The sequence below is a fragment of the Squalius cephalus genome, assembly GCF_949319135.1.
Source record: "Squalius cephalus genome assembly, chromosome: 11".
Taxonomy (NCBI): domain Eukaryota; kingdom Metazoa; phylum Chordata; class Actinopteri; order Cypriniformes; family Leuciscidae; genus Squalius; species Squalius cephalus.
The window spans coordinates 29,762,660-29,780,067 of record NC_137132.1 but is presented as its reverse complement, the minus strand read 5'-3'; the positions used below and the strand labels follow the sequence as shown (position 1 = coordinate 29,780,067).

The 17,408-nt window shown below is 37.7% G+C and overlaps 2 protein-coding genes across 5 annotated transcripts in view; both read right to left on the bottom strand.

Moving 5' to 3' along the window:
- Window positions 1-5,062: 5,062 nt before the first annotated feature.
- On the bottom strand, window positions 5,063-7,880 carry mlnr (motilin receptor; the record flags this gene model as incomplete). The annotated part of the gene is made up of 2 exons (XM_079887157.1): window positions 5,063-5,415; window positions 7,151-7,880. The coding sequence occupies 2 exons, from the start codon at window positions 7,878-7,880 to the stop codon at window positions 5,063-5,065; spliced, it is 1,083 nt and encodes a 360-aa protein (XP_079743283.1).
- A 648-nt stretch (window positions 7,881-8,528) lies between these two features.
- fndc3a (fibronectin type III domain containing 3A) overlaps window positions 8,529-17,408 on the bottom strand; it is a 97,197-nt gene continuing 88,317 nt past the window's right edge. For all 4 annotated transcript variants that reach the window (XM_079885847.1, XM_079885849.1, XM_079885846.1 and 1 more), the window contains exons 24-26: window positions 15,892-16,058; window positions 15,569-15,690; window positions 8,529-11,116 (exon numbers count right to left, since the gene is read on the bottom strand). In XM_079885847.1, coding sequence (XP_079741973.1) covers window positions 10,802-11,116; window positions 15,569-15,690; window positions 15,892-16,058 — 604 coding nt within the window. In that variant the 3' untranslated portion in view covers window positions 8,529-10,801. The remainder of the gene's footprint in view (window positions 11,117-15,568; window positions 15,691-15,891; window positions 16,059-17,408) is intronic.

Sequence of the window (17,408 nt, the reverse complement as noted above, 5' to 3'; positions counted from 1 at the left end):
AAATTCTTCATGCCTTACAACAGCTTGAATGTAACTCTACACCCTTGCCTCATTTAGTAGGCTATACGTGGTTCTATTAATATGCAAATTAGCCCCGCCTCCACTCACTCACACCAGCTCAGAGATCCACTCGTTGACGATCACTCGTTTACCTGATTGGTTACAACGTAGTTTGTAACGTCAGAAACACCAGAGATTTCAAACCGTGTTTTTGAGACTGTCTTTGGTTCACTGCAGTTTTAAGGAGAAAATACTCAGCAATGGTGTTGACTTACGAATTTGCACATGGTTTGTCTCAAAGCATATTAAAAACATAGACATATAAACAACATTAAAAACATGATTTTCACCACAGGGGGACTTTTTAGTATTTTATGATTTAGTCAAGTGGTTACAAATTTGTATGAATTAGTATGTCATTTGTACATTTTTAGTCATCATAATTTACATACAGGTCAGATTGTACAAATTCATATATTTATGGTGGGGCCAATGTATGCACGATATAGGCTTGAGGTAGGCCTATGGGCCCTATGGGTTTGTCTATGGGATGTCAGCCCAATATGAATTAGCCCCATATGGTTTAAAATGTGGAATAGGACTGTAAATATCTCCATGAAAGTTGGCATGTTGGATGACAGTAAGTATCATGCTTATTTCTTAAACACTACAGTACTTCATCAGAGGGAGGAAGCATTTTACACAGTAGTGCAGTTCATGTCAAGCATGTGACAGAGGAATGTGAAGAGGCTCTCTCTCTCTCTCTCTCTCTGTGTGTGTGTGTGTGTGTGTGTGTGTGTGTGTGAGAGAGAGAGAGAGAGAGAGAGAGAGAGAGAGAGAGAGAGAGAGAGAGAGAGAGAGAGTTCAACAAAGCAAAGCATGAAAAGGACAGTTGCAGATAAATAACCCATTTGAATTGTAATGACTGTGGTGCTGCCCCAATCAGCTAACCATCTTATTAAATAAATATAGGTATTATTAATCAATGCATTATAGCCCTCTGAGCAGTTTAGTCCAGGAGACCATATTTCACCATAGCTACATTTGCATGCACAAACATTATCCATTTAAAATCGGATTGATGGCTCAACCAGACTGAAAAGCCTTCATGTAAACACCTCAATCGATTTCGATCTGAATTCAGTTTCACTCAGATTGAAAGGAGAGGTGTAGACCTGAAATGGGCTAATCTGATTAACAGAAAAATATTAAGCACATGAACGCTTGAATCTAAAAATACTGCCCAAATATTTGTTTGATCATTTTGTGATTTTATACACTTGCTACACAGGTTTTGTATTTATTTTTCAAAATCATAGATCATAGTCATCAAAAAGGTGTTACAGGGTTTTCAGCACAGCATTAGGGCTAGAATCCATTTATCAAAAATATCTTTGGGTGATAGTTGAATTACAAGGTGACCTAGACCCAGAGTTCCCTTCCTTGGTGAAGACCCCTTCCTTCTCCTTTTCATTCCCATATTTATAAACATGGCCACAGCTGAGTCCTGTGGAGCTTGAGATTAGCTCAGAGCAAACAAGCTCTCCATCAAGAGGAACAAAGCAAGGTCCTGATAATAGTGCTTTGAAGGTGTTTGGAACAAAGACACGAGGAAAGCCAATGACATTCCACATGGCCGTCTGACGAAAGAAGTAATGTCTCAGTGCTTTCTGGGACGCTTCTTTCTTGACACTAAAAGAGATCATGTGGGATCAGACCTGTAGTAACGATCTTACACCAGTAAAGAAACATTACTGTGACATTAGCATGCAGGCAGTAACAGCTGGATGATTTCAAAAACTGTTATTGGAGAATTATATGTAATAAATACATCTATTATACAAGAACTGAACTACAATTAAGGTTTCAGAGTACTGGGAGAACCAGAATGTGTTTGAAAATGATAAAAATCAACCAAATCTAAAATAATTTAGGGCAGATATTGTCTGGTATTCATTTATTTTTGTTTGAATCTGGTATTCTTTTTTTGTTTAAATCCATACTGTTGATAAAAATTAATTATAAATGAAATGTGTTTTTATTTAATAATTATTTATTAAACATTTTAATTAAATTTTATTCATTTAATTACATATTTGTGTTATTTTATTAATACAAAATATTGCTCTCACCTCACAAAAGATCATTTTTCTGTGGTCAAGCATGAGATAGTGTCTCCCCCTGCTGAATAAGCACTGTACAATAAGTACAGTTATCTTCAAAACAATGGAGATTTTCCTCAGTATCCTCAAGTTTTGTCTGGATCTATTAAATTACTCAAAAAAAAAGTTACATTAAATGGAACTCCAACAAAATTATTCAAGACATCTTTTCTATACTTGATTTAAAAATTCTGAATTAAAATGAAGTGCAATGTTTTTGTGGGGGTTAATACATTATTATTAAAAAAATAATAAAATAATATATATATATATATATATATATATATATATATATATATATATATATATATATATATATATATATATATATATATATATATACTTTGAGCCCCACTTACTTAAAAAAGGGCTAAATTATTATATAAAAAAGATTTTAAAAAAAGATTAAAATGATTTAAAAGGAAACAGGGTTTGCACTTTTATTTATTAATATTTATATTAGTCAAAACAAATTCATTTTTTTTTAAAAATGTTCACTTACTGCTGAAAAAGACTGCTTTGTTATTATCAATGCTGTCGAACAGTTGCACATCAAAAATGAGGAAATGGGAGAAAGCCACAAACAAATTATTTCCATTCACAAAAGAATAATATCATATTATTTAAAGATTACAATACAATAATACTATAATGGATAAGAATATGTACAAAGGAAATTACATCCAACAGGGCAGAATAGAATCATTTGTGGACACAATACGTGAAAATACAAATAAAACATTACAGCAATGAGATTACCATAACATAACTCTGTGATTAAGATGTCACGAATCACCATTTTGTCATGCACTGAATGGTAAACTAGTTTTAATTTTCATTTAAAAGATTTGGATGATGCTTTCTGTAAGACATAAAACCATAAAATGACTTAAGATGCAGTTGCTATGTTAAATTAGAAATTACGCACACAAGCACTGCGAAGGCATTTGTGTCTGCAATGGTTTACAATTCATCATTACTGGCTTGTTAACCACTCACAGTTTATGAAAAAGTCCAAATCTAGTCAATTCCAGTCACAAAATGTCCATTAATTGTTTTATATGAAACCTATTATCACATTATTGATCTAAACAACATGATTACTATCACTAAAATTATAAATTATTAGTGAGTAGTAATAACTGATATTAATTTGTGTGAAACCCAGTCATTTCCCCCCGCACAGTGACTGTCACAAGCTGTTTCCAGTTTCAAACTCATTTTTCCTTTTGTTCACACCAATCATCCAATAAGCCCACATTTCTTCACTTCTCTAAGGTTCCTGCGCTCTTCAACTGGGATGATGTTACTATAAGCCCTCCTCCGTCATCATTAGAGTTGGGTATACAATCTTATCGATTCCAATTCTGATTCCGCTTATCGATTCCCAGTTTAGATTCTAATTAGGTTAAAAAAAAAATACAAACATTTAGATATCCAACATATTAATTCTGTGATTTCTTGACAAACTCTCGGTTGCAGCTGAATACCATTATTTTATATCACAGACACTCAATTTGCCACAGAAGAACCATGACAGTAGCCTAGAAATCTAGACGCACCCTAGCGGCAGCAAAAATTATTTTGCAGCCAGGGTAGTCAACTCTCTGTTGACTTTCGTGCTGGAAAAACCTAAATTGGGTCAGGCCAATCACGTCGCATATAGAGTAGGCGGGGCGGGCTTAACATAATGACGACAGAGTTGTGACGGTTCCCTGCTACTTGAAAACAAAGAATGGCGGCGGCTGCTGCTGGCGAACAGTCTTTCGAATCGGCTTTGGGTGCGACTCTGGAGGACTTGGAGTTTTTCTTAGAGAAAAGAGCAAAGAACGGCACTTAAGTCATTCTTAAAAAAGCAAGATGTGTTCGTAGTTTTGCCGGCCAGATTCAAAAGTTGAATCTATCAACTAGCGTAAGCTCCACTGTTGGGAAAACGCTCTGGTTGGTTGAAGCGCTGTCCTATTGCGTGCAGAGGGAATTTGAAAGACAGCCGTTTATCCCGCCCCTCGGATTGAGCCGTGTCAATGGTGAGTTGCCAGACCTAACATCTTGATGTAGGTCTGGCTTGCCAGGCTACCATGACAGTTTATTGCGCATATAAGCACAACAATGGCAATATATCAATGAAACATGGTCATCCGATGCAGGTTTGTTTTCATTAGGTGGTTGTCCTTTAGGTTCACTCAAACAATGTTAACAGGCTGCATATTACTACAGAAAATATAAACAAACATGGCCACCAACATGATCATTATAAAAGGTGTTTAAATGACAAAACACATGCACTCACAAATATTTGAGAATCGGAAAATCAGATAGTTATAAAAACTAAATAAGCGCTACATCTGTCATACAGCGCTATTGTGGCTGTGGTGTGTCAAATGACAAGCATGAAGCATCATCATGAAAATTACATATTTTAAACTTGCGTGCAAAAGGGTTAAAGTTACAAAAGTTATTCAGCCAATATCAGAGTGATTTTCTTTTGTTGTTTGATTAACATTAACACAGAAGGCGACAGGTTTATTAGGCTGCTGTCACTTTAAGAGCTGCACGGATCCAATATACTGTTTCACATGCGTTTTCTTTCTCAAATGTTTACATTCACTTAAGACAAAACCGACTGTTTATGAGGATATTTTTGACCTCATTTTCTGTGTATTTGCCTATTCAAGCGCAAGGCGACGCAAAGGAGAACTCAATTCAGTATTCACACACTACATGAGAGGTGACTTTTTGCGTGCACATGCACTTTGTATGTGTACGAATTCGAGAAAACGGAGTTCTCTTTCGCATCTTCTTGCTCTAGAATGGTTTAAAATCACATTAAAATGCGCACACATGAATCGAAATGCACGCGTCTAATCGAATCCACAGTCTTTGGAGATTTGGAAACAGTTCTAAAATGGAACAGGCTCTTGAGACTCAGCACTAGTCATCATGGTCTCTTTCATCACATTCAACGTCTCTGTACAGGCGGTGGTGTCATCATGAGTGGAGATATGCCTCCGGTTGGGGCCGTGGTGACCCCTGCGGGGCAAGAGGAAGAGGTGTTTGACGGCAGAGCGGTACTTGTTGGACATGAGGTTGTAGAGGACTGGGTTAACTGAGGCGCTCAGGTAGAAGAGCACCATGGAGGCCACGTTGAAGTTCTGACTGAGGCGGGCCGAGTGGTAGTCATCAACGTGAGTGAAGAGGAACCGACCGATGTGGTAAGGCAGCCAGCATATGGCAAAGACCAATACAACAACAGCTAAGAGAAGAGGGAGATGGGATATGGGGTTAATAGAAGAACGAGGTACGTCAATGTTATGGATGGTCGCTTACTGACACTGATTTATTAAGGCTTCTAATAAACATAAAACAGCCACATTCACTAACCCAACATAAAGGGCATGATTAATGAATAGACAAGATTTTACACATTTGCAAGGTCTGTCAGGCTTCATCTCACACAAGTTGACACCATTAATTTACATTGCAAATACATTTCTAAAAAGTTACTAATTGACCCTTTTTGCACTGATGACATTTCCAGTTATCAACATCGCAAATCTCTCTATATATTTTTCCCTCTCAGCATCCTCCTGAAGTAACAAAGAGCTTGGTGTTCAAATATAAAGAATTTAGAAGGAAAAAGGTCAAAATTAACATTTCACCATGTATTTATTCAATGGTTTTTCTAGTTTAAAACAGAACTAGAATATGTGTTATTAAACTCCCCTTGGTGGTGGGGTGGGTCGCAACGACAACACTTTGCAAATAGACGTTGGAAAATTATATCAATTAGATAAATCCAGAGTTACAAACATTAAAGGCAAAAGTGTTACAATCCTCTTGCTGGTCATCATGATCCTTGGGTGCAGTGTTGGACTCGGTCTCAAGTACAAAGACCATATTTTGATGCTTTTGTCTTGGACTTGTCAGCATTTGGACTCGGTCTTGACTCAGACTCGAGATAGAGTCCGGTCTTGAGTGCTGCTACAACACTGCCATGGAACCAGGCTTTATTCATACCAAAGGAAAACATATTTACGCTTTATGAATTACTCAGACCCTCTTCAGGTCTCTGTCTTGACTGACGCAACCTACTCCGGTCTCAGCCTGGACTGGACTACAACATAGCTAAGGTGATCTGTATGTTTTTAACACATTGCTAGTTGTTACGCAGTTGATAGTGGTGTTGTGAATGGCCACTTACTGACCCAAGTCAAAAGAGCCTACCTCTTTTCTCTATGGCATTCTGATCTCTAAATCTGGCTCAGATCTGTCCCTCAGTGCAAGTCTTATGGGATTTTGTTTACCTGTCTTTTTGGTCTACCAAACAAAAATGGTGCATGATCTGAAGTAATCTCACACCTTACCTCAACAAGCCTCATGATTTGTCATGTTCATGTCTACAGCACAAACCTTGTAGGATGATTTATACTCCAAGGTTGATACTTAGGGTCAGGGGCTTGTCCAGATCCCTAAACCTTAAGAATGAACCTTAGCAAGCACAACTATCCATGGCTCATTCCTAAAAGCTGGAATACAGTACACTACTTTGGACTAGATTGTATTGCTCCGATTGTCAGTCTGAACAAGTCGGCGCTAGTTGCCAAGTCAGTGCCAGTCTGCAGATTTTGGACAGTCAGAATTGACAGATTTCTCAGAACATTGTGTATGATGAGCACAGACTCAGATTTTTGCTTTAGACTATGATTCCATCCAGTCAAAGGATATCAAACATGCTTGATATTTTGAGACGATCTTAGAACACATATTGTTTTAATTTGTCATCCATTTTCCTAGCAACAAGGTGTATCTTTCTGCGTGAGTTTGTTGTGTGACCAGACCAAACCAGAAAGTCTGGTAGTGTGTGATCTTCAGTCACTTAAATGTATAATGGCAATTGATCTCCGTAAACTTTTTCAATTTAAAATCTGTTCCAATGTTAAAAGTCGTGTAGTGCATTCCAGCCTTAACACTTCCCAAGACCAACTCACCTAGAATCTTGACAGTCTGCCGATTAACCTTCTGTCTTGCTGCCGCATTAGGCCCATGAAGCTCATGACGACTCTTCCACAACTTTCGGCCGATGGATCCGTAGAGGAAGAGCAGGCAAAACATGGGGCAGAAGAAGTAGGTGGTGGACACCCAGATGGTGGTGTGCAGCAGCCCCGAGTCGATGGCATAGCGCGTGTGCTTGCACTGCCGGGTCCCTGGGTCAGGTATCGTCTCGTTCTCGTACTCCACGCCCATCAAGAAGAACATCGGTGCAGCGGAGAGTAGGGCGAAGCCCCACAGAGCCAAGATGACATACTTGACCCTCCTCTTGGTGATGGCAGCCTTGGCTTTGAAAGGGAAGCAGATGGCCAGGTAACGCTCCATGCTGAGCACTGTGATGTGGAGGATGGTGGCGTTGGTGCACGCTTCATTGATGTAGTGCGATAGACTGCACACCAGCTCCCCGAAGACCCAAGGTACGTACTTCCAGAGGCGGTAGAGGTCGAAGGGGAGGCTGAGGAAGATGACCAGGTCTGAGATGGCCATGCTGGAGAGATACAGGTTGGTGGTGGTCTTCATGTCCTTGAAGCGCTGGATAATGAGAATGGTCATGGTGTTGCCGGTTACGCCAACGATGAAGAGCAGGACGCAAATGGTGGTGACAGGAATGAGGGTGGAGGTTGGGAAGAGAGAGTCTCCGCAATGGTGGTCCTCCATAAACTCCTCCATATTGAGGTAAGTCTGCAGCTGTCGCTCGATAAGGTCTAAGTGTACAACAGACCTTTACAAAAGGGTGAGGATGAACTCAGCTGACGAGACTCCTTCACTGAAAGTCCATTTGTAATAAGAGGCCAAAAACATCAAGGAAGGCGGAACCAAACGGGTGGTGCGTTTGAACAGGAGATGAAACCGACAAGACTTGTGGAGGTTGTATCTGGTGCTCTGCTGGAGGAGAGAGAGCATCACCTCTTTTCTACTGTGTGCGTGCATAACATCACTTAGTCCAGTTTTTAATTAAATATTGAGATCACAGGAGGCGGAGACAATGTAGACGGATAGGGAGGTGAGAGACGGGGCTTTGGCTTTCAATGCGTGGATTTATATGCTAAACAGATCTTGGTTCATGTGTAAATATAAATAGTTGTCTACTCATATTTATTGAATTATTTGCATATCAGTATAGAAGTAATAATTTGGATAAAACATTGAACTTGGAATTGTGACCCACACATATCAAACCTTTTATAGAAATATTTGCTTAAATTTCAACAAGAATATATATTTTGTTAAATTACAGTTCATATGGTATATATAATAACAGCATGACCTTATTGTGCTCGTTTTTTTTATGAACAAGTGATCAGTATTAATGTTGGCAATGTTAACACAATCTTTATTCAAATGTTCACTTCAGATCTATTTTGAAACATTACAGAGAAATACATTTAGATCATCTTAATGTCTAATATGCTATAACACTTGATACAAGTGCTGAAGAATAATCGAATTTAATAGACAATCTGTCTGGAGCGAGATCTCTAACCCAATGACCCTGGTGGCTCTTTCTTTCTTTGTGGATGAAACCATGAGCGAGCGGAATGATCTTTCGGAATACATTTTTCACACAAAACAACATTATTGTGATATGAATCTGCATACAATTGGCAACATGCAGTAAAAGACGACGATTAAGAATTATAAATCTTTTATTGTGCATGGATCCGTCTGTAGATATCATGACTATACAGACACACTTTAGATACATATATATGATTATACATTTCCTATCTGATAACATTTTAAAGTGATATGTCTGGTAGTATGTATACTATAACAAATTTTTGTTTTGGAATGTACGGTGTATGAGGTAACTGCAAACATTAAAATTACATAAAAATGGTCTCATTTTTTGTGCATATTTTATTGATTTTTTGTCGTTTTTCTTTCTCCCAAGAACCAATCGCCTACCATGGTGGGGAGATGTTAAAATGGCACACTTTGCAATTACACTGTATCACTATCAAAAATAGGAATTTGAGATTTTTTTTTTTTTCCTTCAATGACAAACAGAAGACATTTGCAGAATATCTATTAGACCAAATCATGTAATTCATTTTCATTCAAGACTTCTTGCAAGATACCTGTAGTTGTTAACGGTTGTTGACAGCACTCATATGCCCATAACCAAAGCACAAAACACGAAACCCTACGACCGGACCGTCATGCTGTCGTTACGCAGCGTTGACAATCAGTCACAAGACTTTAACACACAGAGAAAAAGGCAAAAATTTCGATTTCACAGGAAGTACATGTAGGATTAACACAATTCATTACTGCGGTTGTTTTGTTTCTTGCGCTTTTCTTAATTTCTTTGCTGGACAGAATTAACTTAAAGGTTTTATTTTCCATATAAAAAAATAAAGTTCAAATGTGTGATTTAAACAAGGAGATTTAAACAAATCAAAACATATCTGAAAATACTTAGTCATATATTCAATAATCTCGAGATTACATCAAAACAAATTATATTGCTAAAAGTAAAGGTTAACAATGTGATCATTTGGTTTCTAAAACTAAACAACTCCCTTCCCCCACCCCCCGAAAAATGACCAATACTATATGACTTTTGAAATCATGATTACTGTCAGAATGAACCATTTCAAGAACAAATTTTGTGGTACTACATTTTTAAAAACAGCCAAAACACATTGAGGGCTTGCACAACTGGAAAACATGTTCCATAAAACGCATCACAAGATCAAGACGCATTCAATAAGTATTTTTTTTTCTCTTCTCACTAAGGTGCAAAGGTAAAGACTGAAGGAAAGGTTTCCGAGAAAGCGTACATTGTTTGTGCTGAACGACAATATTTTGGAGCAAAGCAGCTGCTTGATTGTAAAAACAAGCTACAGTATACGTACATGATAGTAAAAATAACTATTAAGCTGAGTTAGTTTGGTATTCATAGTCATAGTCTTACTCCCCGTACTAAGCCAGAATCTCAGGTCCTCGTATCATACTGTACAAAAATATACTAACATTTCTCTAGTTATTTTTGCATCCTTTACACATTCTGAACATCAAAAAAAGTTCTGAGGAAAGTGCTAAATCAATGTTCGCTAATTCGAGCGGTATCGGTCTCGCCTCCCCTTCCTTACGCCGTAGACTTTATCTCCCCGGGGATCGCTCGGGACCCCCTCGCTGACGGTGTAGTCACTGGCCCTCAAGTCCCAGGCCCAAGATAGCATACCGGTGAGCGACGCGACCACCGAGCTAGCTTTGGAACACTGAACGAATTTACACTCGACAGTTTACAACTGAAATTATACGTATAAATAACATAAAGACTACAGCTACACAAATAATTGAAGTGGTACGATGAGTATGCGACGAGCGGTAAGCTTCGCTGCTGATCCTTCAATAAATCGCCGAGTCCGTCGGGAAGGGAACGGCGTTCTTTTGACAGCATGCGCAGAAGGCGAGCGAGAAAGATAGAACGATAGATTGGGTGAAGTGAATCTACAACTTCCTTTTCTCCATCCTTCCCTTCAAGCGGCTCCTCGACGCTTGTGCCGGAAACGGAAATAAAGAAACAAAAACAAACATCAACAAACCAAACTCGCTTTGACGATGTAACGCGGCACCGAGGCTCATTCGATCACGAAGTACTGGATGGCGACCGCGATGAGGATGGAGGTCACGGCCAAGAGGGCGATGATGAGGAAAGAAAACTGTTCGTCCGTCAGGCTGCGTTTTGGCTTCTGGGCCTCGGCTGCTTTGGACCCCGTGGCGCCGGAGGCCCCGGGGGTGTCGATGCGAGGCGGGAGCAGGATGACGGTGGAGCTGTAGGGCCCGATGATTTCGGGGGCGTCCTGGCACTGCCGAACGGCGCAGACGCGAAATCGGTAGTCCGTGGACGAGCTCAGGTTAGGGAGCTGGAAGGAAGTGGCTGAGCCCCTGTAGATCTGAGAGGATTGGAGACGAAAATTAAAAATGAGTACGTTGCAAAAAATGCTTACATTTTATGTGGAATATTATATAAACACTACACTACCGTTCAAACGTTTGGAGTCAGTAAGATTATTATTTATATATAATAATTAGGGCTGTCAAACGATTAATCGCATCCAAAATAAAAGTTTGTTTTTACATAATATATGTGTGTGTGTGGAGTATAATTATTTTCTATATATAAATACACACACATGCATATATATTTAAGAAAAATGTGTTATTTATATATAAAATATTTATATGTAATATAAATTATATATAATATAAATATATATACACAGTACATACATGCAAATATTTCTTAAATATTTAAGAATGCATGCATGTGTGCGTATTTATATATAGAAAATAATTATACACCGTACACACACATATATTATGTAAAAACAAACTTTTATTTTGGATGCGATTAATCGCGATTAATCGTTTGACAGCCCTAATAATAATAATAATAATAATAATAATAATAATAATAATAATAATAAATCATTATTACTATTTTAAATATCTCTTTTGTATTTTAATTAGTACTGGGCAACGATTAATCGCGATAAAAGTTTGTTTACATAATAATATGTGTGTGTACTGTGTATAATTATTTTGTATATATACAGTAAATACACACATATGCATGTATATACTCTATATATATTTATACATTATTTAAATTATCTATAAATATTAATATTTTATATTTAAATAACACATTTTTCTTACATGTATACATGAATGTGTGTATATACAAAATAATGATACACAGTACAAACATATATTATGTGAACACAAACTTTTATTTTAATATATTTAAAAATGTAATTTATTATTCCTGTGATCTGAATTTTCAGCATCATTACTCCAGTCTTCAGTGTCACATGATCCTTCAGAAATCATTCTAATATGCTGATTTGATGCTCAAAAATGTTGAAAACCGTTGTGGCTGCTTCACATTTTTGTGCAAACAGAGATACATTCTTTCATGAATATTAAGTAAAAAAGAAAAGCATTTATTTATTTAATTCCTTATATATATCTATATATGACCCCAAATATGTGTAGTGTAGTGCATATATAATAATAATAAAAACAATTTTTTATAGTGTATTTAATAGAAGTATTGTCACGTATTTAGGCCCAATTCTCAATCAAAAGCATAATCATGATTTGCTAAGACCTAAAATGTGCACATTTTTGAATAGATCAGTAATCAGTATATAGAACAATATTCAGCACTGCATTCATGTCTAAATGACATTATACTAAGGAGAAAAGAACTGATGAAGTCTATTTTAAAGATGCAGATGTGTAGGAAGAGAAGTAATACGCCTGAAGAACACGAATATACGCATATGAAGTCCTGCACGTGTGTGTGGGCTGCATCAACACAAACAGACAAGCCTCCCATCATGCCTGCAGTCTCCCACAGTGTCTCTCAGCAGGAGGTGATGAGTCAGAGCCAGTGAGACTGCTTTACCCTTCCATTACACTCATTTCTACAGTCACTCACAGCCAGCGCAGGTGCTCACACTAGAGTGGATTCAAGTTAAATCAAACAGATCTGTCGGGTCCCGTCTGACACAGTATTTTCAGTGACAATTAAATTCAATACTGCAAATTCAGACATCTAGGTGACGCTTCTACCCGGCTCTCCAGCAGGCCCCTTAGGACCCACATTTAAAGGGACAGTTTACCCTAAAATGACATTTCTGTCAATTTATTCCCCATGTCTTTCCAAAACCATATGATTTAGATGGAGAAAAGGAGATTTTTTTTAAATAAATGTACCATAAAAGTAGTATTATCCGTTTTCTGAAGCAATATGCTTTGTGGAACAGACCGAATTTTAAGTCGTCAAATCTTATCTGTTTTTGCACATTATGTACATTATCAAAACATGGCACCACAAGATGTTACTGCGCCAAGTTTGACACCAATGTTCTCACGCTAAAGGTTCTCGTGCATTTTGTGATCAATTGTAACGAGTTTAAATGTTTTGAATAATGCACAACTGAAATTTCAGAGCTACAGCTGAAGTTATTTCAGTAAAAAACAAAACTTGTGGTCTGTTCCTCACTCAAAGCTATCATATGACAGCTGGGACATTCTTCTTTTGGATGAAATCTGAAAGCTTTCTGTTTCTCCTTTGTCAGCTACACAACTACCACTTTGACGCGTCAAAAAAGTTCATAAAGAGATCGTAAAACTAATCCATTTAAACTGAGCAGTTCAGTCCAAATTTACTGAACAGACTCAATCACTTTATATGATGAACAGATTTAATTTAGGCCTTTATTCACATCAGCGAACACAAACAGAAGCTCAACTGAAGAATGAACCTCATTGGTTCTTGCAGAAGCTCAAACGTGCTGCGTAACACACGAAAATGAACCTCATTGGTTCTCGCACGTTAAGCGAACATGCTTGAGCTTCCATTAACTATATCTGACGTGTGCATTGATGAATGTTTGTATGTGAATAAAAGACTAAATTCAATCTGTTCATCACATAAAGTGATCGTGTCTCTTGAGAAAATTCGGACTAAACCGCTCGATATGGATTCGTTTTTGAAGCGTCAAAGTGGATGGAGGGACCGAAAGCTCTAAGATTTCAACAAAAAGACCTTAATTTGTGTTCCGAAGATGAACGAACATCTTACGGGTTTGGAATTAGGGGTGTAAATCGGACAGTTCATCACGATACGATACGATATCGATTCTCTCAGCCAGCGATACGATATTTTCCGATACTTCAAAAAATTCCACGATACGATTCGATTCGATTCAGGGCTATTTCGATCGATTAATCGATATTTAGATATTATGTTCACACAACCAGTTACGTTTTTATTAACTCACAAATGCAATCAAAATATATAACATGAACGTTTAATTAAACTCTTTGAAAATTGCACACCTTCTCCCAATTGGGACATTTATAACAGAAGTGGTCATTTGCAAGTACTCCGTTCTTGTTCATTTTCATAAATCATGTTTTTTATTATTATTGTGCATCCAAGTAATATCAATCAAACTGCAGCTGGGTTGTTTTGATTAATAATAATAATAACTTAAAAAATACAGGTAAATTACAAAATTAAAGTTAATTGAAAATATGCTTTAATATGTTAAAAGTTTTTTTTTTTTTTAGCAGAGCAGATACATTCACATTTCATCTTTCTGAGTCAAACAAAACCAAGTAATTGCTATGATAAATAATACAACACTTGGTTAATCTTCATAACGTTAATCTCCTCAGCTGACATAGACGCCTAACAAACTTTGTTGTTGTGATAAAGTACGCAATACAGAGAGCTTTTCCCTCACCACTAAACGAGCTGCTTTAGTAAGGTTCCATGAAAATGTTTCAGGTTTTATTTTCCTTTTACACCCTGAAGAAGATATCACGAGCTCATTGAAATTATCCATCCTCGATCACTTTTAGTCAGCTTTGACGAAACTCCTCTTAGCCAGCGCGTCTTTTCAAAGTGACATCTGACCTGAATACTGCGCGCTGAGTCGCTAAAACGGACTGATCGTGTTGTGTTCACCAACAAGGGTGCGACTGCTTGTCTGTTTCTGCTGTAAAACATGAACTCGCGATGCCTTGACAGCGGACAATACCGACTTTTGTGAAAAAAACTTGTTTAGGGTTTAGTCAGTCTTGTCAGGCGTCTTTTTCAGATGAGGAGATTAACGTTACACACCGGCAGGCGGTTGGTGAGTAAACGAAAATGTGCGCTTTGGCGGAAGGATGTTACGTGAGAATGTGGACAGTGTCAAAATAAAGGTGTATATCGATATTTTAAGTGCGGAATCGATGCATCGTATCGTTAGACGTTATATCGGTGCATCGATCCATATCGATGTATCGTTACACCCCTATTTGGAACGACAAGTAATTAAATGACAGAATTTTCATTTTTGAGTGAACTAACCCTGTTAGCACCAACCCTACTAATTCTATTCTGTACTTTGGTGCTTCTTAACCTTTATGGTGGCTTTGCTAAACAGAGGTTATGAAGGCCATTGTCACAACATGATGTCCGAATATAGATCATGTACAATCAAAGAACAAATTTCAGCGGCTAGATTTGATTTGGCCCTAACATTAAGTGCAATAACCGTCACTAAGCCGTTCAGTAATGACCACTTGATGGCCATTATGCTATAATAATATTCCTCCAAACTGCTGGACTCAACACCTGCTGTCTGCTGAGCGCACCTGCTGAGTGCCGTGACCTCTGTGTGATGTGCTCACAAGTGGGGGCCGACATTTGAGACGCTTTGGCCTCACAGTGCAAAGAGATACTATAATTGAGATGCTGTATTGAGGCTGAAATTGAGGTTTTTTGGTGTTTGGTGAGCTACTGAAAACTGTTCATGGAGACGATAGTGTGGTGCAGGTACCTGTTTGAACTCAGAATTTCCCTGCATGCTTTGCAAACAGTAGATGACTGGATCTCCCTTCATAGGCGGCAGCGTCTCCCAGCTCACCTCACACGACTCGTCCACACGCTCCACGCGAGGAGCTGAAGAGAGAAATCAAATGTGCTTTTTTATATACTTTATATTATGTATAAGGTCAAATATGACCTGATCATGTTCATGACAGGTTTTGTGAGATACATGAGGTAACCCAAACTTGAGTGTTTAATAACAAGCAAAAACCTGTCTACAGAAATGCAATTACAATGGAAGTTTATGGGGCAAGCGTGTGGCAGCTGCGGTACCTTTCAGGGGTGCAGGAGGGGAGAGGGGGGTGGTGAAGGTGTAAACAGTGGAGAAGGGCCCCTCGCCCGCCTCGTTAAAGGCCTGGATGCGGAACGCGTACGAGGTAGACTCATTTAGCCTCTGCACTTTGTGAGTGTGACAGGGTCCTTTATACAAGGATATAAACCTTCAGGAAGAGACAACAACAGAGAGAGAACCAGAGAACATGTTATAGAGCTGAACTCTATAAAGCCACGAAACACACAATATTACAAACCTATAATAAATGAGGGATTTTTAAAACAGACTTGAAGGCAGAATCTGAAGGCAAAGTCTCTATTCGATCAAAAATACAGTAAAAACAGTATTACTGTAAAATATGATTACAATTTACAGTAGCAGTTTTCTTTTTTTAATAGGTTTTGCGTTTTAAGAGTTTTAGTTGCATTTTAATGTTTTTGTTAGCCTTTCCAGTTGAAACATTGCAGAAATAGAGAAGATTAATGCGTCAGAACGTATTCTCTGTGCTGCGTTTCCAGTGTTTTCTATGTAAACAAGCGTCACACGGACGTCTTTTACTGTTGCACTAGCGTCTCGCAACAGAGAGACGCATGTTTAGAAAGCCATGTAAAGTTAAAAGTAGTTCATCTTTTTAAAAACATGTCTTGAGACTTAATTTTTCCTTTCCATTCCATTGCATCTCATGTTTTTAATGCAAAAAGAAATCTGTGATTGCAGCTTAAGCTCTTTTTATTAAACTGGGCATAAATGCATGATGGGTCATTCCAAGTCAACTCAACCAGAGGTCCTCAGCAAAAAACAAATTGATTTTGTTAATATTTGTTCTGTAGAGAGACAAACATAAATAGTGATGAAAGCCAAAATATTAAATGTCACAGACGTATATTGACTTAGTAATCCACTATTTTGTAGAGGAGGGTCAAAATGTCAATTTTCACCAGTGATTTGGAGCCAATTTACAGGGCTGTAAAAATGACTACAGAGATTGGTAGGTCTATTAGTTAAATCTGTTGACTTTAGCAATCTTTGTTGCATTATGCCAACGGTGACTGTTCAAATATGGCAAAAAGCAGTTTTTTTGCCCCAGGTTTGCATGCCTGATTAAATATATCTTAAAATCCTTTTATATTCTGGTTCTCAAACTTTCCTTTTTTTTTTTAAAGGCCCTCGATGGCACAATCCCGGCTCCATGAGTAAATTGGTAAATTGTACACATTTTCATGGTCGAAAACCAAATATGGGTCACTTTGCATACAGCTGATATTTTTTTCTTTTAAAGAGGTATATCTAAAGAACAAATAATGTTGAATCTAGGAATATATATACATTTTGTCTATCAACACGATTGCATAGAATATACCTGTCTGAGTGCTATTCTTTTTGTAAAGTTGTCATGCCTGTAACTCTAAAAGTATTCAAGATATCCTTGAATTTTACCCATTTTCAATGATCAAGAACCAAATGTAGGTACAATTTTAAACAGCTGATAGTTATTGTGTTTAAAGAAGAATGTCCA